The sequence below is a fragment of the Parus major genome, chromosome Z, assembly GCF_001522545.3.
Source record: "Parus major isolate Abel chromosome Z, Parus_major1.1, whole genome shotgun sequence".
Classification (NCBI taxonomy): Eukaryota; Metazoa; Chordata; class Aves; order Passeriformes; family Paridae; genus Parus; species Parus major.
In genome coordinates this window covers 38446780-38457905 of record NC_031799.1, presented here as the reverse complement: position 1 = coordinate 38457905, position 11126 = coordinate 38446780, and the positions used below count along the sequence as shown (strand labels likewise).

The window sequence follows — 11126 nt, the reverse complement described above, 5'->3', positions numbered from 1 at the left end:
AAGTATCTGCCAGTGTGGGAGGGATGCATGGTCTCAAGGGTCCCTGTGTTTCACGGTCATCTCAGGCAGGGGGCTGCAAAGTTCATTAAATGATCTTATCTCGCTGCTGGTTCTGTTCAAAATAGCCTTGATATGATGAAGGATTTATGTTACCCCCACTTCAAATAAAAAGTACCGAGGGATGCATTTCATTATTGCCCTGTGACACTGGAGAAGCCACGGCTGCAGTGGCAATATTCCTCATTTGTTTGTGTCATACAGAGAATTTATTTGCAAGAAGAGTCCTGCTCCAAAGGTAAGGAAGTATTTGTTTATTGTAATGAGTTTTCCCTAATAATGTCAGCAAGAAATGTGTTTGTTCTCTAACTTTGATTCTTACTAAAGTATATTCTAGGAAAGATGAGAGTGTGAGGAAAATGCCAGGGAAGAGTGCCCAGTTTAACAGAATTCTAAGGAAGCTGAGTAGCATTGATACAGAAAAGATATTTACAGATAATTTCCATGTCACAATCCTGAATAAAACACTAAGAGATATGGCTGTACATTCTCAGCTGATGGGCTAATGCTAGCCAAGGTTACACACACACACACACACACACACACTCATCTCTCAAAGGCTTTTTAACAGTGATCTGCTACTGTGAGGCATTTTAATTCAATGGTAGACACCTTCACCATTCAGAGGATAGGTTTCTCTTGCATGTTTTCTCTGAACTAGATGATCTAACAGAGAACATGAGCCCTGGGCAAAATTTATCTTCTTTGATCCTACACCGAGTCTTCCTGTACTCAAAAATCAAACAACAAAGCAAAGTGCATTCGAGATCTTTGACTAATAAATATTAATTTATTCTATATACTTGATCTTATTAATTCAGTAGTTCATAGGGGCAGGCTTTAAATGCATCCAGCAGTGGGGAAAGTCTAATGATCAGAAACAATTTTTGATCTCATGAGCAAACTACAGCCACTTTAAATATGCCTTAGATACTGAAAATTAAAAGTCAATAATAGTCAAACAAATCTATAGAAAGCTCAGGAAAGACATCTGGGAATTTTTTACTGCATATCACTTTTGAATACCTGTTTGGTTATTGCTCACCTCTGTGCAACTGCCATCACAGTCTTGTTTGTGTGTGCTGGTGGCAGGATGCACGGGAATGCAGGCAGCCACCCTGGAGAGACAGAGGCAGGGAGTAGGAAAACCTGGGTAACAGAGGGGTGAAGAAAAGATTATCCAGGGATAGCTTAGTAATACCTGCATGAGTGCAGGTTTGGGCACCACAGTGTGAAAAAGACATTAAGCTATTGAAGAGCATCCAAAGGAGGGCAACAAGGAGGATGAAGGGTCTGAAGCAAGAAGTGTCTTATGAGAAGCAGCTGAGGTCACCTCATTTCTCAGTCTGGAGAAGACTGAGGAAAGAATTCATTGCAGTCTCCAACCTCCTCATGAGAGGAAGAGAAGGGACACTTATCTCTTCATTCTTGCAACCAGTGACAGAACACTGGGAATAGTATGAAGCTGTGCCAGGAGGTTTCAGTTGGATATAGGAAAAGATTCTTCACACAGAAGGTGTTTGGGCAGTGGAACAGGATCCCCAGGGCAGTGGCTACAGTACCAGCTTGACAGAGTTCAAGAAGGATTTGGACAATGTTGTGAGGCACATGGTGTGATTCTTGGGGTTGGTGCTGTGCAGGGTTGGGAGTTGGACTCAATGATCCTTGTGGGTCCCTTCCAACTCAACTTAGTCCATCATTCTATCAAATGCAACTCAAGCAAGAAGTGGAAAGACACTTTTAAGATGGAACAACAGAGGTGGGGAAACCAGACAGAAAGGTATCTGAAAGAACAGGTCCAAATCAGTCAGGATAGGCAGGAGGGCTGGCAAGGGAGGTGAGGAGGGCAAGAGAGGAAACTCAACAGACATGATGTCAGAGAAGGGAAAAACAAAGGGACCATTCACAAAACCCCTTGGCTGCAAGGCTGGGGGAGAAGAGACAGTGCAGGATGCAAGGCAGCAAATAGCAAAATATAAGAAGCAGGCATGGGAGCAGAACTTGCATAGAAATAAATGAATGGGTTACCTGTAGGGAAATGAAAATATTGATTCCTCAAGTGTTTTGTTCAAAAGATTTTAAGAATTTTAATCTTCAGCCAGAGGACTTCTGAGCCCTGTAGTACATAAAAGCAATACACAGAATCAGTTCCCTCCAGTTTGATCACACCATTATTTGGGTGTCTAATATCCAGAGAAAAGTGGAAGCATATGAAAAGGACTGAAGCCCACTAGATGAGAAAGACAGAATAAAGCACAGTGCATGGCATTCAAACACATTGATATTGACACTGTAGTAGTATGAAATGCAAGACCCATGTAGCTACCACAAGCCTTAATATGTTTGTTGTCTGTCATAAAGGTGTCATATGAGCAGAAGTCCAAATTTTCTACCACTGCAAAGCATTTGAAGAATAACTATTCTCCTTATTAGAAAAAATAGTCTCAGATCCATCACATTTCACAGAAAAGCAATAAAAGATTGTGGGAATTAGGAAAAAGGATAATGATTGAATAGAGACTGTTACATAGCGCTTGAGTGAAAACATTTTCAAATTTTAAAACTGTTTAACGTGCCTGTTAGAAATAATTTGCTAGATGCACACCTGTAACTCCTACTAGTATTGCTCAGTCACGTGTCAGTTTGGCTGTCATTTTCATGCACAGAAAATTCACAATATGTGGAGAAGTCAAATTAAATTGACTGAAATTTATACCCAGAGAACAACTCCCTGACTGAATATCCTCTGGTAAGACCATGTCCTTCAGATTCTGCCAAACTAGGAATTACTGGTGGCAGAATAAATAACTTGCCTAGAATTCCCTCATTTCACAGCAAACTCCAGACAATACTGTTTACAAAGGAAAAGCATAGATAGTAATGCCAAACTGCAAATGAAAATGAAATCATACAGTACACATGGAAAATCACATATCTTTGCTGATGAGATAACTAATGAGGTTTTGGAAGAGACTGGGGCAGTTAGGGACTTGTGCGCACCAGAAGACCATAGCAGTCTTCCCTATCCTCAGGCTGGTGCTCCAGATCATCTCCTCCTGTCTCTGCTCACAAACAAGGCAGAGAGGAAGAGGAAGCTGTGAGAGCAAGCTGTGAGAAACCTCTCCCACAAGCTGCTCATGAGTGGCTTCAAGGCTCAGGCTGCTCATGACATAAACTGCACTGTGCAACAGGCCACACAAACCAAAAGGTACAGGGGATTAAACTAAAGTGCTCTCTTCTGCCTCTGAAGAGTTTTAATCAGGGTCTGGACACCCAAGTTAGACTTGAAACCAGCATGGTTCCTTCCCCTAGGCAGGATCTCAAAGGAAGCATCAGTCAGCCCTTTGAGATGTGAATTTCTGCCCACTGCAGAAGCAGAAATAAATGACATATCCTAGACCCAAGGAAAAAGAGGGAAATCATGAATATGATCACTAGTCCTATTTTCCAAAATCAAAACAGATTTCTGATTGTTTTTACATCAAACTGTACCATTACCATAGATAGTATTCTCTCCTGATTTTTTTTTTCATTCAATGCATATGTAACAACCAAAGTCACAAACCATGATCCAAGAAAAGTCAGAACAATAAAATATTGTATTATTTCTAGAGAAATGCATAAAATCCTGAAAACTCTGACTGATTGTGCTTTGTAAGAAACAAAAGGAGGAAAAAAATCACTCTCCTGACTCACTAAAAGTTTTGTAAATCTTAAAAATACATTTCCTATCACAATGTGTTCTACTAGAGGAAGAAAATCCACACCTTTCTGTACATTTTTTCTTCTGGCTAAGAAACTTTTGACTCCCAATTCTCTCCATGAAGAAGTGTTTCTGGTGGTAGTGTTTTCTCCCAGAAACAGTGAGTTTCAGCCTCAAACTATTGATTTTTTTTTCTTTCACAAAGAAGTCAAGATGTCACATCAAATTGATCTTACATTCTTCTTTTGTTCTACCAACATAATTTTTGACTTATAGTACTAGTGTGACAGCTTCTGTAACTTTCTAAGACCTCCTTTAGCAAACGGAGGCTAGATAATACCAACCTGATCTAAAATTATTAAATCTAAAAGTAAGCAATCATCATTATCATAAGTTGGATAAAGCCTTCCTAGAGTTTATCACATTCTTCCTTTCATTTGAGAGCACCTACATTTGTTCATTGGCTTGTAACCAGGCCTCTGTCAGAGAAGATTACCAGAAAGAGCCTCTCACTATTGTTCTCTTGAAGGATTGTCACTAGAGGCTTAAAAAAAGCTTATTTAGTCCTAGCTGTGGCAGGAGGTTTAAGTCAGAACTAACTGTAAGGTCTATAAAAGTGCATCACAACTCCCTATGCGATTTAAAAGTATATATCTGCTCACCTGTTCCTTCATACTGAGATTATTTGCTCAGGCTGCTTTGGAGGCTGCTTCCATGAAATCTTTTCCATTCTTCTCTTTCCCTGTTAAATGAGGCCCCTTATCCTAACTACTCCGAATGAGGCTTCAAGGCATGAAAATAAACTGTTTCCAGATGATAACTGCTGCTGCAAAGTCATGATACAGGCTTAAGTCCTGTTACACTCCTCTGAGAATAGCTGAAGTAGGAGAGAAAAATATGATAGCTAGAGAAATAGTGATAGACTTAGTCTGATATCCCTGACTGCTCACATGCACTGAAGGTTTACGTTTTATGAAATGGATGGCAGGACAGAGGTGAATTCAAACATCCATACACATGATGCATAAAGACATAAGAAACCATGTGAATTATTTCAGTGGAGGTATTGTGCAGTTCATTACAACCACCATGAATGGGCTCAAACAGATAGTTCAAAATATAAGGTAATTTAGGATAAAGTGATTCTACAGTTCAGAGAAGCAAATGCTGACATATTTATATATTGTGTTTATCAAGAACATATAAGGATCAGTAATAATGCAGAAATTCTCATGTGTTCAGTAACTTTGATACCTAATTGTATACATTTGAGTGTTCTCCAGCCTTAAGGGAAATGAGAACAAAGAATATTAAGAACTGAGGAAGAGAAAATTTGGAATCAAGATATCCATTTATTAACACAATATAAAAGGTCAGGAAAGAAGAATGACTTGAACAATGCTCTTAGTGTACCTGATCAAGCACACACAAAGAAAATAGCACAGATGATAGACAGATAAAAGTACTAATTCCTGTCCCTGTCCCACTTCACACTGCTGAAAAAAAAAAAAATGCCCCCAAAGCTGTAATGGGTAATATTACAAACAAACACTTTGTGGTCTCCACAGAGAACATTCTTCTAAATACTGCCAGCATCAGATGTAAAGTGAATGCCAATGGAAACTACTTCTGAATATCTCTTTTAGTGGCTTTAAATTTTTTCCTTGTGATATTTTGCTGTGGGGGCAGGTGTTGGAAAGGCACATAAAATGTATTAAATCCAGTACCAAGAACATATACAATCAAATCAGGAGGCATAACATTAAAAACCAGTAAAGGATATATGTATTCTGAAAGTATATGCTTGAGCTCAATTACACCTCGTAGCAATGAGTTCCATAATTTTGCTTTATTCAGGAATGATATTTGCCCTCATATATATGTATATAAAAGATGCTTCCACAGTATGTTAGACAGGAATTCATTATAATTCAGAAGGATGAAGCTATTATGCTTTGCTATCTCTTCTGATGAAGAAACCTGAAGACATTATTTCCTGGCAGTTTATGTTGAAGCCCCAGGTATATAGGGAGATTTTTCTTCCTGCACTCCAGGAAGAGTTATTCTTGGAGATTAACTCCTAGGGTGGAAAGTCCATTAGTTTTACTTAGATGGCTTTTATCATAGCTTTCTCATACCTTTGAAGATTATTCCTAATACACAAAACATTTAAAAGTATAGTAACTGCCACCTGGGAAGAAATATTTAGGTTGGCATTGATACATATGTGGATGTTTATAGAATACATATATTTTATGGAAACATGCACTTGCATTAAGTGAACCTCTTGACCTGAAATTGGTTATCCCCTAGCACAGCTGGAGGTTTTCAGCAATACTTACAATTCACATTACAGACTAATGTCGACAATTATACATCCAGCTATAATTTGTAAAGGACTGGAAAATACATTCAGTAATTCTTCTCTGCAAGAGTCAGGCTCAGGTACTGTGCTTCTATTATTTGGAGGCCATGAGCTGACATGAGAAAGTTTTACAGGGAACCACGGGGGACTTACAGGGAAATCCTGACAAAAAGGGGACCTCTTCAAAAGGGCTAATTTCATCCTCTGCTCACAGAGTCTTTATAATGTGCCTGTCAATTTTTCACAAAACAGACAATTATGCAAAGATTATCTGTTCCCAGTTTTGTGCTTTCTTACGATGCCTGGCAGGGGAATGGCAGCAGTTTCTTCAAGCTTTTCCAAGCTAGTCCTGAGGGACTTGTTTACTATCTCTCGATGGGTCTGATTAAAATAAATTACAAATAAATTCCCTGAATTCAAACAATGCATGAGAGAGCCCTGAATACCTGTTAAAAAAATTAAATGTTCTGGAAAATATTATAATGGCATGTTCACACAAAAGCACACGGCAATTTGAAAGATATACTAATTTCATATTTAATGAAATTTTGAAAGTAATGATATCATTTTCTGGCTACAATGTGGCATACAGGGAATTTCCTGTTAGCCCACAAAGAGTCATCCTGAGACAAATATTCTTTCCCTAGGATAAGATTCACTCCAGAATTTATTTTATGATGACATTACCTAAAGCTGAAAGTACAGAATCGTCACAGATATACAAATACATTCAATGAATTTACTCTGATTTGAAAAATGAAGAAGAGGGGGAAATATTTAGCAGACAAAGTGGGCTTTGCAAGTCAGCATCTTATGAAATGATGTGCATACTTTTAAATACATAAATTTTCTATATTTCCAAATAAAGCTAAGTGCCAGAATGATTAAAGGAAAACCATCAAAACAATAGTCACTTCAAAATTTTAGAGACATGAAAATAATGAGACCAAAAATCCCATTAGATATGACCATTTTTTTTATTATTTTATTTGTGAGTTCAGTAAAAAGTATCCTAATTGCTAAATTACAGAATACAAGAGCAGTGTCCTGACTGTGAACATAAATGTTATAGTCAAGTGAGAGATATTTTAGGTACACAAGTAAGAATTCAGATCACTCTACACAGCATATCCTCAAGTGTCAGAGCTAGGAAAGAAAAACTTAAATAGTGAGTCATGCCCACAGTTATCCTGATCCTACTAAAAAAAAGACTATGTGACCCTAATGTTTAAAATCCAAAACATTGAGAATGTGCTTTAGCGATGAAAACAGATGAGGAACCAGTAGTAACTTGTCATACAGTTTTTTCAAATTTTTCCTTTAGAGAAAATGAATAGCCAATATATGCGCCATGAAGTGCGGGGTTGTGAAACCAGTGACCTGAGGAACTTCTGGGAAAAGACCATTGAACAACAAACTCAATATCTGCAAAGTGAAAAAGAACGTCAGCGAAGAAGTGCTCTGACAAAGTGGGTAATCTGCATCCAGAAAGGTTACTTGAGTTTGCATTGTAATTTTTTTTTTTTTTAAAGTAATACCTATACTTAAGTCATGAATTGAAATCTGAAAGTAATTTAGATTTATAGAAAATTATATAGCTTCCCAAAGTAAGATGTAATGCTAATGTGTTTGAACCATGTCTTCATAGGATGGGAGAATAATTCATTCTTGTTCCATAAATGAGTCCAAGCATAGATCTTAATGAAATTACCAGGACAATATTTAACACTGCAGACTTGTCTTGGCTGTAAAGGCCTATGTTTTACATTAAAAAAACATAAACAGACAAAAGCTAGTACAGATGTGTACCTGGCCCACTTTCCTTCTCTGTGGCCTTGCTTTCACAAGCAAATAGTTTGAATTATTTAAGATTTAATTTAATAAGGTTTAATTTGCTAATGGTAAGTCCATTATAAAGCAGATGGTCCAAGCATACTGACTAAGGCAACCACCATCCATAGCCATATCTACCTTATTCAGTCACATTCCACTTGATGAGTCACTGCAAGAAAGTGCAGTCTGCAGCAAGATCAGCAGAGTTTTACTTCACATCTACTCTCCAGAAGCTGAAGGCATATGAGAAGATATATAGTTTTGTTATTTATCATATGTTCTCCATATAATGTTCATCCAGTGAGAAAGCAATTTTCCAAAGTCTTCCTCATAGCTATCTTTGCAACGATACTTGAAAAATTAAGCTCAAGGACAGCCTTACATTACTAACCCTTGTTGAAGGAACACTAGAATTAGTTTCCAGAATGTTTTATCCATTTGCAAGAAACGTAATCTCAATGTTACAACTCCCCAGTTGGAAATAACTCTCTTTTCTATTTGAATAAGTCTTTCTGTGGCATGTAGAAAATCAAAAAGAAAATAAAGGGCCACATATTACTGAAAGCTACCTGCTATGGGTCTAACAGAAGCATCAACATGTGCAGTGTCTCCAAGCTGAGCACGGACAGAGGATGGAGGCTGGGGAAGTGCTGGGTGATGTGACCCAGCAGGTGGCAGCAGGCAATCTCCAGTGCAGGTGACAAGTCACTCTGGCACACAGGACCCGAGAGAGGGCACACTGGAGATGGAGATGAACCACAAAGCTCAGGAGATCCCTCACATTTAAGAGCTTGTCCTGAAGTGTCATACAGCAAAGAGCTCTAAAGGGGCAGGAAAATTTGCATGAAAATTAGGAAAAAGCACCAAAGAATATTATCAGTGGAAAAGATCAAGAGTATAAATCCATTCCATGTAAAATTACAGGGACAAGCTGATCCATGTTTCTGTCCCTAGGCTCAGAAATGAATGGATGGAGAGGCTGGAAAAGCGGATAAAGATGTTGAGGACCCAGTCTGAAGACTCATCCAGCTGAAGAGCCCACACTCATTACACGTTTGGGGGAAAAAAATTCTGTTTTGTAGGAAAGTGTGATGCAAAAGCTGAAGTCAGCTTTACTTTGTAGCTTAAATGAGCTATTATTAATTAGCTGTTGTTAGAAGTTTCATACGTGAAATGTCAATTGCTGCTTTTAAGATTATGCATCTGTCCCTTCATTTGATAAATGGAGAATGTAGCACTCTGAAGTATTTAACCCTAATAAATCATGGTTCACTGACACATAGATGCCTGGGAAAAGAGTTTCATTTCACAGTTGTGCTCTGCAAAAGCATTTCCTCAACATTTTCCGTTTCTGTATAGACTGACTGCAATATAATGAATTTCGATGGTTTAATGAATAGTAGAGATTTTAATTTTTTATGCAACACAGCCCAATGCAGACTAAGGAATATAGGACATGTGCAATTCCAGCAGATCCCACACAACTAGTGAAGCCCAAAGTGGTGGGAGCTACAGATCCTAGTTGCTATGTTAGAAGTCACTTGTAATGTTGCTAACATATATGTATTGATAAACAGTCTCTGTGAGACACCTACAAGAGCTGCCTGATTAACCCACATTAACTTAGTCAAGCCATTTTAGCTACCATGAGACACTATATCAGCGTTGGTAGAACAACTCTAAGCTCTGTTTCTGGTACCTGATCTGGCTTGTCTAGAGGTGGATTGATACCTCTGTTTCACACAGTAGCTTGGTGCACTTCCACAGTTGTCTGCAATCATGAGTGACCAGCATGTTTTTTCTTCTAGCACTCTTTCCCTCTAAGACCCAGTATTTATTCCTTAAAGACCAGTACTTTCAGAATCTGGCAGTTTTCCTCTCACACATTTGTCATTAGTCAAAAATGTTTCTTGTTCCCTTCCTAATGCTTCATGAGGAAATGTGGCATTTCCTCCAACAATATGAAAGCATTGCAGTCGGGTGATGCAATCAAAGCACTTCCTCTTTAAGGTGGCTGCTTTGTTGCATCACCTTAAATGATTAGGGTAATGTACTGTAAGCTAAAGCATTGTTGTTTTGAGCATGCTAAAAAACTCTTCCCTGAATCGCTTAACCTTTTAGTCTCTTTTTATAGGACTGTTTCACTGCCACTCTGGTAATTCATATTCGTTCAAAGCAAAGAAGATTTGAATTGCCAGTGAGGCAAGAAGAGAATAATAGAAGGGTTTGGAGCTTCACAATATTTATAAAATCTGCTCTTCTTAAATCGAAACAAAAATTTGAAGTGTTATTTTTTCCCCTCTTTATCTATCACCTTTTAAATCCACTTTTGTGCATCCCAAGGCCAAACAAAATTTATTATATGAATTTAAACACAAATAATGTTTGGAAGGCCTCAGGAATTCATAAAATCATGAAAAAAATTATGACCTTGGAGCACTAACACAGAAATCAAGGTGTCAGCAGGTCCCCAAACTTGAAAGCATGTTTGACAGACAGCAGAAAAAAGTTGCTAAGCCCATGTTCTCGAGTTTATTCTTATTCTTAAGCAATTTTAAAAGTAACATCAACTGTGAATACGAAGGACCACATTATAATTACAGTAAAGCCGTGCTTAAGGAAGCAATCACCAGAGAGCCTCACAACTTAATACTGGGCTATAGTAAAAAATAGATTTCTTTGAAAATGTCAGTTAACACGTTTCAATTCACCTATCCTGGTCTATGCTTGGTGCTTACTGAAGCTTTAGTTCTACTCCATCATGAAACAGTTTTGGCATTTATATCATTTTGGCTGAAATCAGAGCTTGAACTGAGTTAAGGAAAACATTTTCCAGCCTCTCATTCATTGTGTAAGTTATGGCACAAGATGAAAAACAGAGGCAGTCAGAGTTGGCATATTTTAAAAATTAAAGCCATGGCCCTGGAATAAGCTTCTGTTTGCTTCTCACATAGTTGAGATCCTTCTTACTAGTCTTCTCATGAAGTAAATTAGAATGAGGAAAAGCCACAGTGAGCTGAGAAAAAAATGTGCCAGGAAGTGATTTCCATCCCAGTTCCTCATTGCACATGCATGGTTATGTGGTGACTTAAGAATGCTTCGGAATAAGTCCTTATCAATCTAGAACACCCTAAAATCATCTCTTTAAAATTATAAAAAGGAAATTAT

The 11126-nt window shown here is 38.0% G+C and overlaps 1 protein-coding gene across 1 annotated transcript; it reads left to right on the top strand.

Moving 5' to 3' along the window:
* The first annotated feature begins 207 nt into the window (after positions 1-207).
* FAM240A (family with sequence similarity 240 member A) lies at positions 208-9221 on the top strand. Its single transcript, XM_015652423.2, has 3 exons — positions 208-295; positions 7450-7594; positions 8913-9221. Exons 2-3 carry the CDS (start codon positions 7455-7457, stop codon positions 8989-8991), a joined length of 219 nt encoding a protein of 72 aa, XP_015507909.1. The 5' UTR covers positions 208-295; positions 7450-7454; the 3' UTR covers positions 8992-9221.
* The last annotated feature ends 1905 nt before the right edge of the window (positions 9222-11126 follow it).